This window comes from Ostrea edulis, chromosome 4 (assembly GCF_947568905.1).
Source record: "Ostrea edulis chromosome 4, xbOstEdul1.1, whole genome shotgun sequence".
Lineage (NCBI taxonomy): Eukaryota > Metazoa > Mollusca > Bivalvia > Ostreida > Ostreidae > Ostrea > Ostrea edulis.
The window spans coordinates 19,545,650-19,570,099 of NC_079167.1; the positions used below are offsets into that span (position 1 = coordinate 19,545,650).

At 36.8% G+C, this 24,450-nt stretch overlaps 1 protein-coding gene across 1 annotated transcript; it reads left to right on the forward strand.

The window, feature by feature from the left end:
* Positions 1–1,659: 1,659 nt before the first annotated feature.
* Positions 1,660–20,036, forward strand: LOC125668894 (location of vulva defective 1-like). The gene is made up of 22 exons (XM_048903332.2): positions 1,660–2,155; positions 2,291–2,684; positions 4,187–4,342; positions 6,038–6,168; positions 6,374–6,523; positions 8,214–8,315; positions 8,408–8,587; positions 8,712–8,808; positions 8,973–9,166; positions 9,312–9,533; positions 9,615–10,011; positions 11,315–11,454; positions 11,538–11,780; positions 13,330–13,500; positions 13,715–13,875; positions 13,966–14,677; positions 14,763–14,895; positions 14,988–15,235; positions 15,353–15,524; positions 15,712–16,956; positions 17,037–17,131; positions 19,641–20,036. The coding sequence occupies exons 1-22, from the start codon at positions 1,817–1,819 to the stop codon at positions 19,914–19,916; spliced, it is 5,958 nt and encodes a 1,985-aa protein (XP_048759289.2). The 5' UTR covers positions 1,660–1,816; the 3' UTR covers positions 19,917–20,036.
* Positions 20,037–24,450: the final 4,414 nt, after the last annotated feature.

The following is a 24,450-nucleotide window of genomic DNA, read 5'->3' on the forward strand; positions in this document are numbered from 1 at the left end:
TTTTATCAGGCATTCCACGTACAGTGCTTATATGTTGTTTTAAAAAAATAATTAATAAAATAGTATTTCATAACTGACCCTATCTCTACGGTGGGATGGACAAACCATGTAATTGAGATGTTTTATTGAATTAAAAAAAACCACCTCATTACTCAAACTTTAAATTGACTATTATTTCATTTAATTATATATATATATATATATATATATATATTAAAAGAAATAGAATAAACAGTACACAAAGTTAAAAATTTAACGCAAGCGCTTTCATTTTATAATCCTCAGGCGTTACATTTTAATGCCTCGTTCACACGGATGCGCATTAAATTTTACTTCGCATCAAATTTGATGCGAAGTAAAATAATGCGCATTAAATTGATTCGAATTAAATAGCGTTCACACGGCGGTAATATTTAATGCGAAGTAAACTAATGCGCATTAAATTCGTATGCATCTCTATTAAAGGGTGCGCGAAATAATAGAATAGACTATGTTATTGAAAATTATTTTTATAGATCTTTTAATGAATATTGTGTAGATACAGAATTCTTTGTTCAAAACGCTATATAGGCCTACATGTAATATACTACATGTTTACAATTTACATACATAAATCTACACATAAGGTATATTTTGTCGTGTTTATTTAGATGTTCCCAAGAAATTACTTGTTATTTCCTCTGACAACCAGCATTCAATCTAGACAATATATTGTTTCTTCATGGGCCCAATTTTAAAACTTCGGAACGTCTTTTTCACCATTCCGCTGACTACTGTTGTGACGTAAATTTTAATTACTAATACGTATTATAAGTCTACTATGACGTCATATGGTAGCGGCATATTTGTTTTAAAAAATGTAAAAAAAAAATCAAAAAAAAATCATATTATCACTATTTTAAAACATTGTTGTCGTATTTAAAAACAATTCCTTCCACATGTATTACTCAGTATGCCTATGCAAAGCACAGATTTACGTCTGACATTATCTAATGACATGTTGTTTGTACATGTTTTTAGTGATTATTATCATTTTGCTTAGTTTTTCGTACAAAACTAACATTAATATATATAGCTGACCATGGGTATGATGCATGTGACCCAAATTGGCCATTACGCATGCGTCTACATTTAATTCGAATTAGATTCGCTTAGCGTTCACACGGAGCTAATGCGAAGTAAATTTAATTTGCATTAAATTCGAAGTAAACTAATGCGCATTAAAATCTCCGTGTGAACGCGGTTCAGATTTAATTCGCATTAACTTACGTTTAATGCGAATTAAATTCTTCGTGTGAACGAGGCATATAATGTAACGCCTGAGGATTATAAAATGAAAGCGCTTGCGTTAAATTTTTAACTTTGTGTACTGTTTATTCTATTTCTTTTAATATTTTATACCGGACACTGTGATTTTTTTAAAAACACAATTTGGATATATATATATATATATACACGTATATATATATATATATATATATATATATATATATCTCGTCAATATTTCTCTATTCCTTTTGAATTTGATTGCCCGCTGGGAAGCTCAGTCGAATAACGTGTCGACTGCTGATCTGTAGATCTCGAGTTAGAGCTTTTACTTATTTTTAGATTGCTTTCTACTAAAACTGTTTTTTTTAACTAAATAGAGTAAATTTGAAAGTTGTCAATTTCAAAATATTATTGGAAATATCCCATATCAAATTTCTCTGGTGTGTTATTCCTCTTTAAAAACGCGAAATTTAAAGGCAAAACTATTTTCATATTTAGCAATTGAATAATATTACTTTCAGATTCCCATTCTTCTCTGCACAGCCAGATGAATATATCTCACGTATCATCTTTAGCGGTGGAGGTGGCGAATTATTCAGGGCTCCCTCTACCGGCACCGAAAGGTCACACTGTCCGTCTAAATCTAACAGTGGTCGGTTACTCGCCATCAGAATGGATGACTGTGAATTGCTCGTGGAAACTTTTCACTAACTCCTCCGAATGCAACAGAAACACAAGCGGGGTGTTCCTCATAGATTTGCTTCCAGGAGAGTTCAATGATCAACCCTACGGTGTACATGTGCTTGTAGTGTATGTCAGTTCAGCACAGGAAGTAAAAAATACACCCGTTTTATTGCGTTACGAAACAGTTGATGAAAGCATACAGGTTTGTATAGTTTAGTGTCTACAAAAGTTACATTTTTCATATATAATATCTGACAAAAGGAAACGAAATTGACAGGTATATGAAATTCTACTACATGAATTTACTTTGATGAAATTTTCATGTTTGATCTTTCAGGAGCTGCCAAGTTATCAGAGTATTCGAGGGACAATGTTAAATTCGACAGTTAACATCGGAAGTAACCAGATTAACGAGTGGATTTTGCCCACTTCTTTCTGCTACGGTCCGTCCGTCGCCTTGAACTTCAATAGCGGTTACTTTGCCTTGTATTCGTCAAATGTGGTAAAGACTGTCGTTCAAAGTTTTCGAAAAGAGGAAGACACAGTGACCTCTATGACAGCCATACCAAGCACTGTATCCACCGCGATTCAACAGCAAACTGGGGACCCACAACTGACCAACCTCACGTTACCTCTCAGGAATATTCAGACCGATAAGGGTCTGTGGATGATCCCTCTGTCCATGAACCAACCACCAACTGGAGGTTATTGTGACGTCATTCCAAAGGAGGGTAAAAGAAACGTTTTCAGAATTAATATATTAATGGATGTAATAGGTTTTTAGCATAAATTGATTTGCATAAAATCGGTCACACTAGCCTAGCAGTTAGAACGCGGGAGATCTCGAGTTCGGTCCCGCGTCATACCTATGACGTTTAACATTGGAACTTGGAAGTGACTGTTCCTTCCCCGAGTGCCCGTCATTGTGAAAGTTCCAGTATGGAACTCCTTCACCTGTAGTTTCTGACCTCCAGATATGAGTGCAAAAAAAAGTTCGTGAAGCGAAGAAAGTAAAACAAGTATAATGTTTAAAATGGACATTGGCAAAATTAAGTAGTTTACTGTCCAAATTATCATACGACAGAATACTTTAATATTACAACTTAAATTATTTATAATTTAAATATAATATAAATTATTATAACTTGTGATTTCAAAATTGATTGCTTTTGAAACACAATGTGAATTCATTAAGACATTAAAGCTTGCCATTCCTCTCTAAATATCATTCTAAGATTAAAAATGAAGCCATCAGGTGATGCATGAAATCATGAAAAATAAAAATTGTCAAGCAGTTTATAAAAGCTCCAACAAAATCTGGTATAATCCAGGCCAATTGCATAATTTGTCATTCAATTCAATTTTAGAATATATCTAATAGGTATCACTGGCCGCTGTAGCTCAATAGCAAATTGTTCGTTTCATGAGTTCGTGACCCGCTCGTGCCAAGGACGAGTCGAACCTCAGACGTAAACAATGGTAGTGATTGTTCCTTCGCTAATCGCTTGACATTTAGAAGTGAGAACCACGGGTCTTTCGGATATGATCTTAAAAATGGAGGTCTCGTGTGATAGCAGGTGTTGTCATGTTAAAGAACCCTCAATGCCACGGCTCTACCCGTTAAGCATAGGTCTAAATCTGTGGTACTTCACTAACTACAGCTTGTGACGTCTCGGTAGGAGTGAAAAATTCCCGAAGGGACGTAAAAGAAATAAATAAACTAACTAAGAGTCGTCCAGTATAATTTCTCTGAGAATTGGAAAAGAGAGTTTGCATAAGTAAATGTATAATCTATAAACAAAGCACGTGATACAGTGTACACTAGTAAAGAAATACCACTATAATTGACTGTTGTAGGACTGATACTGGACACTGAGTTCGTGGTCACTAATTGACTGCTGTAGGACTGATACTGGACACTGAGTTCGTGGTCACTAATTGACTGCTGTAGGACTGATACTGGACACTGAGTTCGTGGTCACTAATTGGTTCTGTTATAGGACTGATACTGGACACTGAGTTCGTGGTCACTAATTGGTTCTGTTATAGGACTGATACTGGACACTGAGTTCGTGGTCACTAATTGGTTCTGTTATAGGACTGATACTGGACACTGAGTTCGTGGTCACTAATTGGTTCTGTTATAGGACTGATACTGAACACTGAGTTCGTGGTCACTAATTGGTTCTGTTGTAGGACTGATACTGGACACTGAGTTTTATTTCTGTTGTAGGGTTGGTATTGGAGACTGAGTTCGTGGTAACTTGTAGATACTGGAAATCGGGATCTGAGAATTACAGCACACCAGAACAACTGGTCCCAGTTCCTTTGTTGTATTCAGTGTGGTACAGAACCAACAACGATGACAGAGTTATGGTGTACCAAGGGTGTTAGTATTGGACAATTAAATTTGATAATATGAAAACTTGTAAACTGTTCTCCATTTTTACCTTTTTTTGAAAACCATATGTCCATATCTAAAAATAGCACATAGAAGATATGTGAATGAAAGGTGAAGATTATGAACAGTCATCAATCTCATAACTCCTATAATGTAAAACGTATACGGTACCAATACAATACAAACAATACAAAATAGAGAGTTGGGCGAACACGGACCCTTGGACACACGAATTTCTGATAATGAAGGAACATTCTAAATCTAATGAGAAATATTGAAAAGGTGAGATCGTCTCGAGGTCATTGATGTAACACGATAACTATATGTCTTTTGAATTCACGGTTACTTTGACCTGGTCATCATCAATCCTTGAGTCATGTGACTGTCTGTTAGAGGTACAAACCATACACAAGTAAGAATAGGGTAGGTAACAGAGTTTCAGTGAAAAATAGAAGTAATGAACGGTGACCATGGCCAATATCATATATATTACAAAGAATACAAAATTTAGATTAGGCAAACATCGACCTCTGCGCACACCAGAGGTGGGATCAGGTGCCAAGAAGGAGTATTAAATGAAGTATTCCTTAGTCAAAATCAGTACACGGCTTAACAATTGACATGAAAGATGTAAGACAACATTCGACCTAATCACAATGTTTTACAAAGAAACCTAGGATAGCCGCCATTTGATTTTTCTTCCAACAATTATAGGTGCCCCATGGGATTTTTTCTATGAACTTTTCTAACGATTTGACATTCATGATCCATTTTCTCATTACTGTCAAACAACACATCTTCATTAGGTGACCGTTAACTGCGTAACTTCTAAATCCATTCTTTCAAAACTGCGACAGATCATCCATTCTATCATAGCCACATTTGAATCATATTACACAAATTGTGTTTTATATGTGACGAGGGCTTTCATTGAGCTGACTATCAGTTACATTTTCATACAGAAGATGTTATTCACCTTTTGATGACGTCATGTTACAATAACCAAAGGAACGTTTATAAGCTGTGTAACATGATTTCGCGATAGACCAAACTTTAAAAGTTTGCAAATATGAACTACAGTGTGTATTACATAAATAATTAGTTTATCATTTCAACAGAGGTCTGGGTAAAACTCGGATACAATCCACGAATTTGAAATCGATTTTTGATGATAAATTCATAGGTACGTCTCGCACAGGAACATAAATTCTACTTTCTACACACAACGAATTCAAATATACAGACTGTATCTCCATTTACATGCATCTTCCATTTATGCATTGCCTACATTTAAGATTCATTCTTATCCATGCTAGACTACTATGATATGACAATAATACCTATAAAATATTTAAGATTTCAAGTATGTGCAAATGTAGAAAAACAACTGGTTTTCAATATTTGACATTCTTTAGAATATATATGAAAAATTATCCTCACAGGGAAAAAAATGACAAGGCTTCTGGTTATGGAATTGCTAAGTAAACATAGTCATAAAAATATATGCTCTCAGCACATGGCCACCGGGGCCATTCTGAAGCAATACACAAGGTTATTGTATTTCTACGCATACATGTATCTTGGGACCACAGAGTTGATAAGATTCTTTTACCAGAGCAAAACAACTCGAATGAGGGTGATTATGGAGCAGGTTATTTGTGATATCTTTAAATTCACTTTCAGATGAGTCATCAACACCCGCATTTGTTTTGCCGTCGGGTTCTGCTGCCGAGGACCACCGAATCGCGATAGAGATTGAAGTGGAAGACAGGTTTGGTGACACGACAGGCCTAAACATATCAGTGTCTGTCAAGGTATCAATGCTGGGATGTCATGAAGGACTTTACAAACATAAGTGGATAACAGCAGCATAGATTTACTTTAATTTTTGTGTAAAATATTAGTACACAGTGTGATTTGAATTTTTTTAAAAACATCGAAATTCAAAGCGTACAGGGCTAAGTAATTACAGGCGGATATGTATATTGTAAACACCAACTGCATTCACTCCTATTTCAGGAAGGAGGAATGAACGATACGGATAATGTGGATACATTTGTTGAGAGCCTCAGGCGGCATCTTGCCAAGTTCGACTACAATCCACAGCCTGATTCCCAGATTCATGTCATACAGATAATGGCCAAAGAACTCAACAAAATCCAAATCAATGTAAGTAATAACGGCCAAAGAGCCTAACAAAACCCTAATCAATGTAACTAATGACATGCAAGGAACTCAACAAAATCCAAATCAATGTAAGTGTAATTAATAACGGCCAAAGAGCTTAACAAAATCTAAATCAATGTAAGTGAGAACAGCCAAAGAAGTCAAGATATATATAATCTCCCATAGTTTGTAGCTGCATATGATTGTTGTCCAACGAGTTGTGTTATTTCTTTTCCTAGCCTTGGCGAGGGGATAGAAAACACACAACGAGTTGGATAATAATATCCAACCACACAAACCATGGGATATTATTTTTACTAAATATTTTATCGTAACAGGCCTTTCCATATTAATGAGCCAGTATCTCAATCCGAAGTACATCCGTAACGTTCACAATACGCCGCTACAAATAGTTCGTTGGAAAATATAAATAAAAGTGAATATTGACTATCACAATGTTTAATTCATAAAAATCATTTTAAATGAGAAAAACATTTACATCTTAGAACATTTTACTTTGAAATTGTGTGATTATTCATGAATATGTCAGTCATCCGAATCTGTGTCATAGATGACGCGCGGTCTTCGTTTGAATGTTCAATGTTGACGATAAATTTTCCACCATGTATATCATCATTCAGAGGATTTTTTGTTTCCAGTGACAAGGATGGTCATGGAACTTTAATTGTTAGATATGCTTGTGTCTCTTACATCTGTATTTTTTTAAAGTGATGGAATCGTTTTGTGTGCAGTTGAATGTAGCGTATCCCAGGTTCATTTGGTGCATGGATTTGGAAAGTTGATATCCCCTTTAGATAAAGGAGTAAATATGTTAAAAGATCTTCATAATGTGAACTATCGGGTTTCTAACACTTAGAGAGATTTACATAAAGACATGATCAGTAACGACAGGGGTAGGGGGCGTTCAATAAAACGTTCATTTTGAGTTTTAAGAAAACAATTTCAGTTCATGTCAACTAATGTGGATTTTTTTCTATGTACATGTTATGTATTTTTGTATCCTTGACCAATGAGAACATTTTAAGATCGAAACAAACATGATCAGGGGGTGTATGCAACGCCAAGCTACAGGCTGTTTCACTTTTTCGAGACGATAACTAGTCTAGATAATGAAAATGACAAGACTGTTTACTCCTCGATCGTTACTAATTACGTAATTTACATATGAATTAATTGTTTTCAAATTTTGAAGAATTTAACAACGTCTGCGCCACTTCCATCAATCATTACAATTTTGGGGGAATTCTGTAACCCTGATTCAGTTCCTATGCACATTACGTCACGCGGCGTAAGAACACCTACTTTGGGATACGAATAATTTATCGCACGAGTGATATCCACTGGATAAAGAGGTAGATATGTGATAAAAATCCTGTAAGTGATGACAGTCAAAGAGCTCATCAAAATCCAAATTAAAGCAAGGTGAAGATAACGAACAGTGATCAATCTTATAACTCCTACAAGCAATAGAAAATAAATAGTTGGGCAAACACGGACCCCTGAACACACCAGAGGTGGGATCAGGTGCCTAGGAGGAGTAAGCATCCCATGTCGATGACGATTTTAGATTGATAAACATTAACTTATTGTATTTGATGGTAAACTAGCATGTAGGAATTTCTATAAAAATATCAACCATCTGAACAAAGACGTTATATGATTTTCTTTGCAGGACTCACTTCCAAACATGGCAGATCTTGTCAACGTAAATATTTCCGATCTGAGAACCATGATGACTCGCTCTAAGGCCACTGTGTTACAAAACGTAAGACGGGTAAAATTATACCGCTTATAGTAATTAATCTTTCATTGAAAAGAGACAGCGATCTGACTTCAATCTGTCTTTTTGTACAAACTTTTTTTCAGGCTTTTGAAATTCTCACAAACTCTACTCTCGACTGGTTGACGAATTCTTTTCTGGAAATTCTAAATAATTCTCAGCAAAGTGTATTATCTGAAAAGGAGACTTGTCACATGCTGCTTTTATGCCTAGATAGCTTGCAAACTTGCACAAGAAACCCAGAAATCACAACACCAGAATCTATAGTAAGCAAATTAAAATTTAATGATTTTACGACGCATATAATTTACGTTTACTTCATCCTGGAGCTTATTTCTAATTTGATAGAGGAAAGCTGCCATCAGTTATATTGTATGAAATGTTTTGCAGAAAACCGTTGTGAGTGCACTTGACCAGCTGATTTCAAGTAGAATACTGCAAGGTTCATTCCTCAAAGACGGTTCAATAGCAAACAAGACCATAAGTGGTAAACTGTGGATCTCTCTCTCTCTCTCTCTCTCTCTCTCTCTCTCTCTCTCTCCACGCAGCATTGATATTTCATATTGATGGAGCAAAACTGCACTTTATTTTCAATTTTCTATACATATTACTGTTTACTGATCATTATTAGTTATCTTCACATTTTAATAGGTTTGATGAAGGTCATTGATAGAGTTTTCTTGAGTTGTTATCACCATTACTTTGATGATATAGAGGAGTCGTTAACCAGAAATACAATAGACCCCATGTTGATGGGAAGCCGTACCGAATCCACTGAGAGAACACAGTTAATTGAAGATTATATATCCTCAAAGAGACGTCAAACGATTCAGAAAATGCAAGCAGTAAGTTTGTGTTAAAAAACGTACAAATTTGGCCATCTAACTTGGACACTTTGTTTCGTCTGTGATGTTTTCGAATTTTTTTTCGAAACACAAAGGACAGAACTTTCGAATGTGCATTTCGTTTATCCAATTTGATATTTTGTAGTTAGAAGTGTCCTCAGAACCTTTAATAACGTCATTGAGTGCAATAGAAGAGATGATGACAGCTACGATGACAGAGAGGAAAAGGACAGAAAATCACGAATTTATGTCCGTTCAAATGGAGAAGGTCGATTTCCGGTCATTCCAAAATTACTCCACTACAGTGGGCGGTATACCTCTGAATCTTCACACTAGGGGAATCAGCCACACTGACGTGAATATCTCTGTATGTACTAATCGTTAATGGTTCCTATGCAATATGTGGAATCTCTAAACATTTTTCATGCCTCTCTACTTCTGCTTTCAGATTGCAACATTTAAAAGGTCACCGTTTCCATTATTAAACGACTCTTCAGTCGGTTCATCCGGCGCTGTGATGCTTCATGCCGATGTTGATTGTGACGTGTCAGTGACACTGCGGAACAGGGAGATGGAAAATGTCTACTCAAAAGACTTTTCACTTCACTCTAATGTGGAATTCTTTCAAGAATTCGCTGTTAATTCTTATGATTTAACTTTGATTCACTTAGACTTTCAAAACTTCTCGAATGCAGGAAAACTGGAGCTGTATATCAAGGGAGGAACCATACCGACTAAAACAAACTTCGACATTAAGTACGATGTTCAAAAAGGTCAAACCAGTTATCCTATTCCAGCCGGGAATATTTCACACTCAAAAGGATATCTAACGATTCTACTGAAAGGTATGTAACTGTACTATGTCGTAAATTACACAACAAGAGGCATATGACTGCCACATCATTCACCTGAGTATTACATATTCATCATGGATTATACATATTTACAAGATTAATGTCCTTATGCTGATCACATAAGGATTTGAATAAAATTGAACTACCTATTTTTGCATATTGATGCAATCTTGATATTCTTCTAAAGAAAATTTCCAATTAATCACATTTTATGTATTCCTGGGTTACACTAATGAGGTTTACATGGTCTTAACATATACTTGAATCAATATTTTGGTGCATGTGATCTATTGTGGCACTAAAAACGTAGATTTTCTTGAATATTCTAACAGTTTACTAGGTGAAAATCCTAACCCCTTTATGTGTACAGAATGAGCAAACATGAATCTACACAACATGCCGATAAATGTAGGTATACATCTTTATGGTTCTATATTTTTACATGTGTTAAAACTTGACTGCTGTTACACTACATGAAAATATTTCCAAGTTTATTGTATGTCCAGGGGTCCGTATTTGCCCTTCTCTTAATTTTGTATTCTTTATAGAATTTATGAGGTTGATAACGGTTTAAGAAAACGTAAATCAATTTTGTTGTTCTTCAGAGAAAACTTTCTGTAGAATATATACTCATGTTCCAATGTAAAAGTTTACTCCTATTGTACAAACCCATGCCTGGTTCAAGAGGACGAGAATTTAATGATTCAAAATATTTCATAGAATTTAAGGTGTAAAAACAAGATAAATCCTATATTGTTTGAATTAGTTTAACCCTTTCTGAAAAATATTGTCCAGGGTGGACTTCCTTTCAGAACTGTTCGCGGTCAGCGCAAGAAACACGATTTTACACTTCACCAGAAGGACTGCATATTAATGTCAGGAAGGGCAGTGGCATGAAAAAAATCATCTGTCCATGAATTTTCCTTTTACTTATGTTAAACATTATGCAGGGGTCCTCAATCTAAATAGGCCATAATCATGTGAAAGGTGAAGATAACGAACAATGTTAAGGACCCCTCCCTGCTCAAAAGTCGTAAGCGCCAAGCATAGGCCTAAATTTTGCAGCCCTTGACCGGCAATGGTGTCTCCACAAGAGTGAAAGATTCTTGAAGGGGACGTTAAACAATGTAAACCAACCAACCAACTTCAATCCTTTTATTTTAGGAGGTTTGTTTGAAATTGGTTTAGTTGTACACATAACAGGCAACATAAACACCGTAAAACCTTGTTTCCGTGAATCTTTAACTCAGGTAACTGTTACCAGCAGTTATTAATACATTACAAAATGCTTTAGATGCAAAGAGAAAACGAAAAAGAAGACATGCGGGAATAAACGACAAAATAAGTGGAAATTCTGAGACAGTGGGCATTCAGACATTCACTGTAGGGTGTCGGTCCAGATCATCCACATCATGGATCCCAGGAGGGTGCAAGGTTAGTAACGAATACCTTAATCAATACATAGCTGAAAAATCTCAGTCTTACTCCTTTAACCTTTGCTTTTTTGCTGTTGTCAGGTTGATGAGCAATCCTCCTTGCAGTACACTATCTGTCGCTGTCCACACACTAGCCGCAGTTTGAGTCTTTTCACTACCACATTTTACGTCCAGCCAAATCTGATTGACTTCTCTAAAATATCCGACTTCACCAAATTTGACGTGAATAACGCCGCGGTTTATGGGACGTTAATTGTGATGATATGTCTGTACATGGTACTGGTCATTGTTCTTAGAAGACAGGATCACAAAGACACACAGAAGGCAAGAGATTCCATACTATTTATCTTCCGATTTGACTATAATATGAGCTCATTGTTCTTGGTTTGACTAATATTTAAAAAAACAAATAACAAGTGGAAAGTTGCAAGCTTTGTTTAAAATAGAAAAGAATGAAAATAACGAGCAATGCTTAATTTTATAAATCCTATAAATAATACAAAATTGAGAGTTTTGCAAACACGGACCCCTGGGAATATCAGAGGTGGGATCAGGTGTCTAAGAGGAGTAAACATCCCCTGTAAACCTGTAACAACCTATGTGAGTCCTTTATCTTGTCAAGTAGTCAAAATCCGTTTCTAAAAATCGGTCTAAGAATTGGTATGAAACACGTCAGACAGCATTCGACCTGACGACAGGGTCGAGCATGTTGTTTTCTTTCCTCCAGGAAATATCAACAAATACGGCACAGGATATTTTTATACCCCCCGCAACAAGTTGTGGGGGGGTATACTGGAATCAGGTTGTCCGTCTGTCTGTCCGTCCGTCCGTCCGTCTGTCCGTCTGTAAACGCAATGGTTTCCGGACTCTAAAGCATTATCCTTTCCACCTACCGTCACCATATCATATATATGGACTACCCATGGGATGAAGATGTTCCCTATCGATTTTGGGGTCAAAAGGTCAAAGGTCAAGCGCACTGGACATCGAAGTAGCAATATGGTTTCCGGGCTCTAAAGCGTTATCCTTTCCACCTACAGTCACCATATCATACATATGGAATACCCATGGGATGAAGATGTTCCCTATCGATTTTGGGGTCAAAAGGTCAAAGGTCACGCGCACTGGATATCGAAGTAGCAATATGGTTTCCGGGCTCTAAAGCGTTATCCTTTCCACCTACAGTCACCATATCTTACATATGGACTACCCATGGGATGAAGATGTTCCCTATCGATTTTGGGGTCAAAAGGTCAAAGGTCACGCGCACTGGACATCGAAGTAGCAATATGGTTCGGTTTGTCATGCCATTTGTTTTTTACACTCAGAAAAGAGGTAGTTTATACCTATTACCAACACCCTTTGGGAGATTGGGGTAAGCGGGGGGTATTCTTAGTGAGCATTGCTCACAGTACCTCTTGTTGTTTCGTGCTACTCTTACCCCTGGGTCGAGGCCTCTGCTGGTGGACTGTTAGTCCCCGAGGGTCTCTACAGCCCAGTAGCTAAGTACTTCGTTACTAGCTTGAAAATACGGATGTATATTTAATTGCTGTTATAAAATTTAGAAATTCATTTCAAAATTAAGGATTATCTCCCTCATGCATAGCTCTTATCCTTGGACGAATTTGGCTCCACTTGTTTGGCACGCTGTTTTTGGCTATATTTAGATCTAAAACTTCATAGTTATTTCGGATTTCAAACATTTCGGTTGAGCATCACTGAAGAGACATTATTTGTCGAAATGCGCATCTGGTGCATCAAAATTGGTACCGTATAAGTTTTACATTATCTATGCATTCATTTCCTAAATTTTGGACCTCATTTGTGAGTAGATATTCAATCAACCGTTTCTTACTTTCATCATGATTTTTAGTGGATTCCTCAGTTCCTTTGTGACAATGGCGAGAATGATGGCTACTTCTACATGATAACCGTGTACACAGGCATGCGCAGGGGCTCTGCCACGATGTCAAATGTAAACTTCATTTTAGCTGGAGAGGATGATGATTCTGGAATTAGAGTAATGAGTGACAGCTATCGCTCTGTAAGTTAAATCGCTCCTCAAGAAATCAATTAGTACATATCATATCTGTAAAATTGTGATAACTGACATGTCAAGAATCCGAATAATACCAGTTTCTAATGTGCAATGAATTAGTAATCAAATTGATATCTATCAATATGTTATACGTGATATAGAAGATTATCAATACTGCTGGGACACTGAAGTAACAAATGTAACATCTGTTTATTACTAGGGGTTTAATGCTGGGTCTGTACGTCGATTTATCATGAGTTCAACCTCAACATTTGGAAGACTGGACTATCTTAGAATCTGGCATGACAACTCGGGGTCCGGTAATATGCAGTCCTGGTTCTTAAACAAAGTAGTGGTAGACGATCTGCAAACAAAGGAAAGGTTCGTTGTATGGTTTTATTTACTTATAAAAAGTTATTTCCGTATTGAATGTCACTTGCAAGGAATAATGAAATATTACTTTGTTTTCAGAAGCGTGTTTCATTGTGGAAGATGGCTCTCCCTGGACCATGATGATGGTAAAACAGAAAGGGTCCTCCCCGTCTGCACAACGGCGCACCTTAATAGCTTCAACACTCAGTTTTCTGAACAAACTCAGGTCAATTTAACGGATAGTCACCTTTTAGTGTCTACATTGATTCGCCCAGAAAGCAGCAACTTTTCACGTGTCCAGAGAGTGTCGTGTCTTTTTGTTTTTATGCTGCTTTCCATGATTTCCCACGCGATGTATTTTAAAGAGGATCCCGATGTATCACCAAGCCAAGTCAAAATAGGAAGTTTCAGCTTTTCGTTGAAGGATTTATATGTATCTTTCATCGTAGTTTTCATTACTACTCCGCCAATTTTATGTGCTTCTTTCTTGTTTAAAAGGACTGCAAAAAACTCTTACAATTTCAGACAGGTATTTTCAAGGAGAGCATCGACGTCGTCTCAAAAGTACACTGCTACAAAATCGGAGTTACCCCATAGAGTAGATCTCAATTGCATGTTTGATACTCAGAAAACAATGTTCCCAAGGTGGGTTTTGTTTATAGCCTGGGTCGTACTTTTTGTGGCAGCCCTGGCTTCTACTTTTTTTCTGCTCTGGTACAGTTTGGCTTGGGGGAAAGAAAAGTCAACAAAATGGTTAATCAATTTCTTCTTATCATCACTCGAGTCCATATTTATTGTGGATCCAGCAAAGGTAAGAAACTACGTATCGTGTTAGATCAATTTATATGTAAGAGTTCCATTGTCCAATCAAAATGTACTTACTGTGTGATTTTTAGGTCATTGTGATGGCTGTGGTGGGTGCACTTTTCCTAAAGAACCAGGAGACGCAATACAAACTAAATGTTGATCTCCGCCACCTTCGGCGTTTGGCAAACGGCTTCTACAATCGCAACATCGAATCCCTTAATGGTAATTTTCAGTCAAAGCGTGTTTTGCGTGAATTAAAACGACGTTCTCCCGCATTTATTTATACACAGCTTATTATATACATTTTAATTCAGTGCTACGAAGACAGATCCTTGGTAGACAAGAGCCTTCGACGAACCTAGATGTAGAGAACTTTAGAAAAAGACACCAAGAAGAGGTCAAAGCAAGACGGATATTTATAGAACTTATAACTTACAGCGTCTTTGCTTTTCTCGTCTTCAGCATCAGTTATATTCACAAGGACCAGCGATCATATTTACTAAAGCATAATGTTCATAACATGCTTGTCCAAGACCCTGTATCACACACAAAATTTGCAAAGGTAATAATTAGATTTTCATTTCCTGTGTAAACTGTTGATATTTTAGTTTCTCACATTTTATAATCAGAAATAAAGTATTCAACAAATGCAGCACTTATTGAATTCGATGATGTTTAGATGAATAAAACAAGTGACTACTATGGATGGTTAAGGACAACACTGCTCCCACAGCTTTATCCGTCACATGACTGGAGAAACACCACATTGCCGCCATCATCTCCCTGGTTTGGAGACTTGGTTAATATCAGAATTGGTACTCCCAAACTACGACAAGTTCGAATTACAGAAGGTACGAACTATCTTGAGTATGGATATAATACATTTCAAAATGTGCGGTTTTATCTAGGAGCATATTGATTTTTTGATGTTTCAATTATAAGAGCCACTTTACATGTATGCAATGATTAAGTTTTCATGATCTGACTGTGATTGGGGATATCCACGTGTTTTGATGAATATTTCTTTTTGTCTTTCAGAACCCTGTACGTCCCACATGTATCATATCGTTCGACCCTGTATCCATGGATATCAGAAGGACAACATGGAAACCAGAGACTTTTATTCCTACTGGAAGCTCACGGAAAACGTTTCTCAAGCACAACGAATTCTCGATCAGGCCTGGAAGTACTCTGCTGATGAGGACGGCATATATATCCCTGGAGAAATTCACACGTATAACCCGGGAGGATACACAATCATATTCCCGGATACGTTGACGAAGGCGCTTAACTTTGTTGATTATCTTGAAAAGAGCAGATGGATGGATAGACATACCAGAGCTCTATTCCTAGAACTCAACCTCTACAATCCAAATATTAACATCTTCACATACATCATGTTCATAGCCGAATTTATCGAGACGGGTGGAATCGTGACCTCATCTAACATCTGGGTATTCAGACCCAATGAATTTACAGGGGCAATGGGAACATACGCTGTACTCTGTTATTTGTTTTTTCTTATATTCCTTGTCTGGGGAACCTTTAAGGTTATAAATAGAATATATCATGAACGACTAGCGTTCTTAAAGCAACCCTGGAATATGGTGGACATATGTTGCATTCTTCTCAGCTATGTGGGAATAGTGGTCTTTTTTATTCGTTTGGTGAAAGCCATACAAATCATGTCGAAGTTCAAGGCTAATTTTTCTAAAGGATATTTTGTCAATTTTCAGTCAGTATTTCTTTGGGACTATGCTCTCAACTGCATCATAGGAATTCTGACCTTTATAACAACCTTAAGAATACTCCGAATACTGGGATACAACCGGCGTTTGACCGAAATTGTGCGAGTTATAACTAGTGCAGCAAGGGACTTGATAGGTTTTGGCTTTGTTTTCATCATTATATATATAGCCTATGTCTTATTCGGTTTCTTAATTTTTGGGAAGTCCTTGAGCGAGTACAAGACTGTGTTTAAGTCGTTTGGAACTCTAACCAATTCTCTCATTGGAAAGAACCGGTTAGACATGATGATCCACGTGGCCCCTCAGGAAGCCACCTTTTTCTATTTCACGTACACCCTGTGCGTCATCCTCACCTTATTGACCACGTTTTCCGCCATTCTGAACTACAGTATCATGGGTGTTCGTCAGCAGTCAAAAGGAAATCCCGAAATGTATGGCGTTCTTAACATACTTGGTTCTAGTATTAGTAATCTGTTAGGAATAGCAACGGCATTTCACAGGAAGGATAAATCTAAAACAAGTCCCAATACAGAAGGTAGGGGTACATGTAAAGTTTTCAATGAATTTTAATGTTGTGTATGTCTATATGTTAAATCATTTCTTCTTCTTTCTTAGGAAAACTGACTTTGCATGAAGAAAAAATAGACGTCATTGGTATTGTTAGATTGATTAAAGACATCTTTGTCCAAAGTTTTGGCAAGGAATTTTTGGTGAGTTTAATATTCTGTAAAATATTTCATTAGCATGGGATCAGCTTTCGTTGTTCGGACATAAGTCGACCACGAAGAGACGCTGAACTGAAATGAAGAATAACATCTCTGAAAGCAAAGAATAATTTCCTATGAAAATGTTATTTTCATTAACCAAGAACATTTGTTCCACATGACTATTTGATCCCACGAAGAGAAGTAGATTTGCAGAGTTGATATTATTGTGGGTTTTTTCGTGTAAGAGAAAGAATATAGAAACATGAAACGCTTACACCAACACTTTTCATTTTAGGAAGTCACATCTCAATACCTGAATAGTTGTTTTACGATTCTGTGATCTAAGACCGAATGATACAGCTATTACTAGATGCAACTGTGGTATTCGACTCGACATTTAGCTATATCGACAACTTTTATCTATTACATGTAACAATAATACATTTTATTCATATGTCGATTCGGTATATCTCGGTGAACTCGAAATAAAAGACACCAGTCTTCCACTTCTGCTTCTTCCTTAGATATTTTAGTGAACATAGATGCTAATGGCAAACTAATAACTCCACTTTATGACAAACTGGTTGGTTTCAGCTTCTTCAGCATCAACTTCCCATATTTATGTAACAATATTCCATTATAATCTGCTTATGGTGTTTATATCTCTCAACTGATTCGGTACGCAAGAGTTTGTTCTGCGTATGATTAGTTTTTAATACGAGGCACGCTACTGACAAACAAGTTGATATTTCAGGGGTTTCAGTAGTTTTTTTCAAAGTAAGAAATTCGCAAATTATATGGTTGTGATAACGATTCAGTTGGCCAATACAATATGCCATTTGGGTCAAATGCTGTCTGGCGTCTTTCATAACTTTCATACGTATCAATTGATAGACTGTTCTTTATACACTGGTTTGACAATAGATTACTCTGTTTACCTGATCAAGATATAGGTCCCACGGCTGGTGTGACTGGTCGATAGGGGATGCTTACTTCTCCTAGGGAGCAGATACCACCTCCGGTATATCCAGCAGTCCATGTTTGCCCAACTCCAAATTTTGTATTCCTTATAGGGGTTGTGAGATTGATAACTGTTTGTTATATTTATCTTTTCATACACACGCTATACCAGGGTCAGTGTGTGAGCTACGAAGAGCCGCGTATTTAAGGTCATAAATGTAGTCAGCAGACGTTAGATTAATGAGCTATTTTCCATAGCAGTTTGCTAACCAGAGATAGGGAGTAATGGGTTTTTTTATTCCACGCTTCTGAGAATAATCTAATCTTATAACATATGTCCTTTAGTACTTAAATGGACTTTAAAAGTAAAAAAATATATAACTTAAATGAATACCCCGGTAAATGTTTATTGGTTGAAATGAATGTAACACGGCAAGGCGTTCGTTTAGTTCAAGTCTTTATTGATATCGTATAGCGGGTTTCCCCCCGGGTCTAAAGTTTGGCGATTTGATTGCTCAAAGGTATGTTTATAATTCTATTAAATTTAGAATAAAAATTGGCGGACAAGGAAGTGTTATCTCTCATGCAAATATTGAAGTCGCATTTGTTTGCATATTTGGCGAGTGTAATTTTAGCGGAAAGCTATCTAAACGCTAAAATAAGCCAAATTTTTACCCTGTGGGAAAAACCCTCTATACGGCATATAATATTTGTATTATGGTGATGAACAATGGACTATGGTTGCCAATATATGGTGGCTACCTACAAAACATTTACAAATAAATGATTTATCGTGATAATTTACACTATACTTGCAAATGTTCAGGATGAAAGGTAAAGATAACGAATACAGATCCATCTCATAACTCCTATAAGCAATACAAAATAGAGAGTTGGGCAAGCACGAACCCCGTGATATACCAGAGGTGGGATCAGGTACCTAGGAGGAGTAAACATCCCCTGTCGACCGGTCACATCCGCCGTTAGCCTTATGTCTTGATCAGGTAAACGGAGTTATCTGTAGTCAAAATCAGTGTGCCAAGAGCGTCCTAACAATCGGTATGAAACACATCAGACAGCATTTGACCCAATGATATGTTGTATTGGCTAACTATATCGTTATAACAATCATAGAATTTGTGAAATGCTGACTTTAAACGAGAATGTTTGAACCACTGCACCATTAACTTGTTTGTCAGTTGCCTGCTTCGATTTAAAAACTGACCATAAGCAGAACAAGCTTTTGCGTATCGAATCAGTTGGGAGATATAAACACCATATACAGGTGCTAATGGAATATTGCTACAGAAATATGGGAAGTTGACGATGTAGAAGCTGAAATCATCCCGTTTGTCATAAAGTTGAGTTGTTAGTTTAACGTTAATATTTCATTTCAAGCCTTTGCTAATTTTGCGAAGCAGTGGTCCCTTTTCTATTTGAATGTCGTAAGTTTAACTAGTTGACTAGGATCGATTTTGAACTCGAGACCTCTAAGCGCTCTATCGACCGAATTTCTTCCTCTTTGATAAGTAATAAGATTATCTATTTCCAGGATGCAACCCGTCGTTCTTCGTTGAAAACTGTGAATTCCTCTCCTAAATTTGCAACTCCAACACCACAGACACTTTACATACGTCACAGGCGACAAAGTCTTGACGACATCAGCAGACTCGAAAGAATCAACGCCCTGACACTAAACATACCTCACAGGCGACAATGCCTTGACGACCTCAGCAGACTCGAAAGAATCAACACCCTGAAGGATATTCAAGTGTCCATTGAGAAAAAAGAACAAGACGAGGTTCGGCAAAATCTTCGCTTTTTGTGACGGATTGAAAATGTTTTCCAATGTAACGCCTTTCTCAAAAATTAAAAGGGTGATACCCCCTACATATATATGTGTAGTCATAGATGATCATTTAATACATAAAATACCTATTGGATTGTTTTTGTTTCTTTTAGTTGTTATATATAGATTTACATTTTAAGTTATTGTTCTCAGCAATCTGCATGTGCAAAGGATGTGTTTATTCTTCAATGAGCATAAATTCACTATTTCCCACCATCCAATGTGCCTTGTGGGGATATTAGTCCCGCTAGGACAGTTCTAGTATATGAATGGGAATATTGAACACCTGCAAATTTTTTCACCGTCCCTAAATATATATATAGAAAAATAAGATTCATCAGAATGTAAAACTTATACGGTACCAATTTTGATGCACCAGATGCGCATTTCGACAAATAATAGCTACAGTGTTTTCCATTCATTTCATTTGAACAGGCCCATTTAGAATTGTAACAGGCCGGTGGGGGAGTATGGGGATTCCCCCCATGAAATTTTGGAAAATTAGACGCAAAATCCTGCATTCTGAGGCATTTCAGGGGGCAAAATGACCCTTGTTCATATGCCACTTTTTAACCTACATTTTTAAATATATACCAAAGGGTTGAACATTTTTTCCTCGGACAAGTTAGCCACAGTGGTGTTAAATACACACCTTTCCGATGTTTTGACTGGAAGAAATCATGTAAGGGCTATTCCAGAAATAAATACATGGGGGGGGGGGGGGGGGTCGGGAGGCACCTTTTGTATATACCAAGCACCCATAAAAAAAAAAAATTACCCCATGACCCATCAAATTGATAAACTCATTTTACAATGACCCATCTAAAAAAAAAAAAAAAACTAACCAGACCCACCACAAAAATATTTTTAAAAATGAAAACGGTACAAATCTCGCGAGGTTTTCGGGACAAACATTCTAGTCAATGACGCGGTAATGCCTGTGCGACATTGTATCACAGTAGTTCTGAAGAAACGATGTCACATCAACAATCAAAGGCATCTATGGCGGGAATGTTGGAAAGATCGGGAGTCCAAACGATCCACGAATCGTTCGTCTTCTAATGGAGCCCGCGCCCGGAGGCCTCTATATCACCATCACACTGACTGATAAATATAACGCATCGGTACCCTCGTATAAATCAACTAAGGATTGCCTATTTTTATTAGAAAACGGAATACCTATTGGTTTCAAAATATTCCCAAAATCGATGCACTGTAAACTGTAATAATCTACAGAACAGAGTTCGCCGCCATCACGTCCAAAGGGACCCTACTAAACGCGCCTCTAATTTGAAGAGTGTCGTAATGGAAAGTTATGCGCTGCAAAGAGCGACAACTCGAATAGTTCTTTGTTACTTCCGATTTCAGATTTCGAAAGCAGCATTTCGAAAGCACGTTTTCAATTTTCCCTCCGACGTTTTGTAACCAGCACGACAAGAGCGACAATAAAAATATTCTGAAAACTCAACACCCACGTGGCACAAAATAAAACAATAGAAACTACCCACTACCCATAATAAATATTTTTTAACAGTCCAACCACGGACCAAATAAAATATGAAAAAATACGACCACCCACACAAAAAAATTTCATTTGCCGACCGACGCCCCCCCCCCCCCATTTGATCATTTTTGGAACAGCCCTAATGTATTCGTTCGACGCTTCATTATTTTTCACTGCCATGTGCTTCTCACGCGCAAGGTGAGAGTTTAAAATATCGTCCAATCAAAATCGCCGTTTCAAAAAGCTCTCGATAAAAACAATATGAGATATTTATAGCCAACCAATTGCTACCGCATACTTTCTTTGCAAAGATCGATCGTGTAAATCAACATCACTGAAATTGACAACATATTATTTTTTGATTTTTTTATATTTGAACCGGCCAGAAAATCGTTTGAAACGGTCAATTTGGCCGGCGGCCGGTTCTTAGGGAAAACACTGAGCTATTATAGGGAAAAACAGTGTGCCAAAAACTGTTTTTCCCTATAATAGCTCTAAAACTTCATTGTTATTTCGGATTTCAAATATTTCGGTTGAGCATCACTGAAGAGACATAATTTGTCGAAATGCGCATCTGGTGCATCAAAATTGGTAAAGAATAAGTTTTACATTAGTCTATTCATTTCAACATTATAGTCTAGCCGAGTAGCTAAGTAGGCTAGCACGTCGGCTGCAGAACTGTAGATCGCGAGTTCGAATCCAGCAGGTTTGGGTTTTTTTAAATTTCAGATTGCTGTGTACTTAAACTTCATTTTTTAACTAAGTAAAGTAAATTTGAAAATTTTCAATTTCAAAATATTGTTGTACACAACGTCCACTTTTCATCAATATCAAATTTCTCTTGTGTAGCATACTTCCTTAAAAGGTCTTAAATTCGGAAAGCATCGGTCTTTCCATTGATAATAGCATGTCGTATCTGTTGTGAATTCTGTCGACGATTATGCCAGACAATAGCTTAAATATGAAAAAGAATTTGATACCTTATCAGATATATAAGAGGAATATTAAAATCCCGTATTGGACACATCAAAACAAAAGCTTGTGTACCATATATCCTTCTGTGTTTAGTAAACCAGAAGAGATAAAAGAATTAGATACATTACACGAGGAATATGCTTTTGTTCTACAATGTAGCTGACAAAGTTTGTCACAACATTATCTTTGTTTGTAAGGCTCATTATTGTAGCTATATTATAAACAAACTTGGCATTAATTCCACATTTGGTAATCGTACTTACATTCCAACTGCCCTTTCAAAAGATGGTATTCTTCAAAACAATGCTTCAGTTTTAGACATACTTAATATCCCAGTCAGTGAGATCGATGAATATTACTGTACCTATCAAAAGGTGAAGCAGTGATCAATCTTATAACTCCCACAAGCAATGTGACCCAATGATAGGTTGTACTGGCAAACTAGATCGTTATAATGACCACAGAATTTGCGAAATGCTGACTTTCAACGAGACTGTTGAAACCCCTGTAACATCAACTTGCCTCGATTTAAAAACTGACTATACGCAGAACAAGCTCTTCCGTATTGAATCAGTTGAGAGATATAAACACCATATGCAGGTGATAATGGAAGATTGCTACATAAATATTGTAAGTTGACGATTAAGAAGCTGACATCATCCCGTTTGTCATAAAGTTGAGTTGTTAGTTTGCCGTTAATATCTACTTTCAATAAAATATCTAAATATGAAGCAGAGGTGGACGACTCTGTGGTGTCTTTAATTCGAGCTCACAGGGATATATCGAATCGACATATGAATGAAAGTTATTATTGTTAATAGATAAACAACAGGGGATGCTTACTCCTCCTAGGCACCTGATCCCACCTCTGATGTGTCCAGGGGTCCGTATTTGCCCAACTATCTATTTTGTATTGCTTGTAGGAGTTATGAGATTGATCACTGTTCGTTATCTTCACCTTGCATGAATGTCGATATATGTAAATGTCGAATTGAAGGTCATAGCAAGAGATTTTTGCTTCTCACGTAGAAGTTTTTAAATAAATTCTGCTTCATATGAATATAAAAAGAGGTTAGCTAACAAAGGAGCATAATCCGTGCCCATAGGAATACCAACAGACTGTTGGAAGACCTGATTGCCACAGACCACAAAAATGTTGTCAATGAGGAACTCTAGCATATTTTTTTTATTTCAACTTCAGAGTACTTATGCGTGGAATTAGAGTGGTGTTTAACAAAATAATTTTTTGGATGACTGATCACTAGATATGAATACATGTATTTCCTTTTTCCATTTTTATTGAAGAAGCAACTGTATGATGTCAAAAAGTGTAGTCTTTAATTTATCGTGAAGAATGGACGTGTAAAGTGATGAAAAGTCATACGGTTTGATGTTGTTGATTTGAGAAAAGTTTTGCGATTTCAAGTTTACTAAACGTTCTTTAGAATTTTTTGGAATCCCCATTTGATTTACACTACTTCTGGCATATGTAGTCACACAGTACGTGGATGTTTCTTCTTCGCAGCTGTAAATGCTTGGTTAAACACCACTCTAATTCCATGCACAAGTACTCTGAAGTTGAAATAAAATAAATATGCTGGAATTCCTCATTGACAATATCATTGTAGTCTTTGGTATCAGGTCTTCCAACAGCCTGTTGAAATTCCCATGGGCACGAATTTTGTGCTCCTTTGTTAGCAGATCTGTTTTTATAGTGTTATGAAGCAACTTTATTCGAAAGCTTCTACGCGAGAAGAAAAAATATCTTGCTGTGACCTTCAACTTGACATTTAGATATATTGACGACGTTTTAGCTATCAACAATAATTGTTCTCATTCATATGTCGATTCGATATATCCCTGTGAACTCGAAATAAAGGACACCAGGGAGTCTTCCATATCTGCTTCGTACTTAGATATTTCATTAGATTGAATATCAACGGCAAACTAAAAACTCAACTTTATGACATACGGGATAACTTCAGCTTCTCCGCCATCAGCTTCCCATATTTGTAGTAATATTCCATTATCATC

Coding starts and splice junctions, on each gene's coding strand:
- LOC125668894 (XM_048903332.2), top strand. CDS start 1,817: ATGAATATATCTCACGTATCATCTTTAGCGGTGGAGGTGGCGAATTAT. Junction 6,524..8,213: donor TCAACAAAATCCAAATCAAT/GTAAGTAATAAC, acceptor TTTTCTTTGCAG/GACTCACTTCCAAACATGGC. Junction 13,876..13,965: donor GATCTGCAAACAAAGGAAAG/GTTCGTTGTATG, acceptor CTTTGTTTTCAG/AAGCGTGTTTCATTGTGGAA.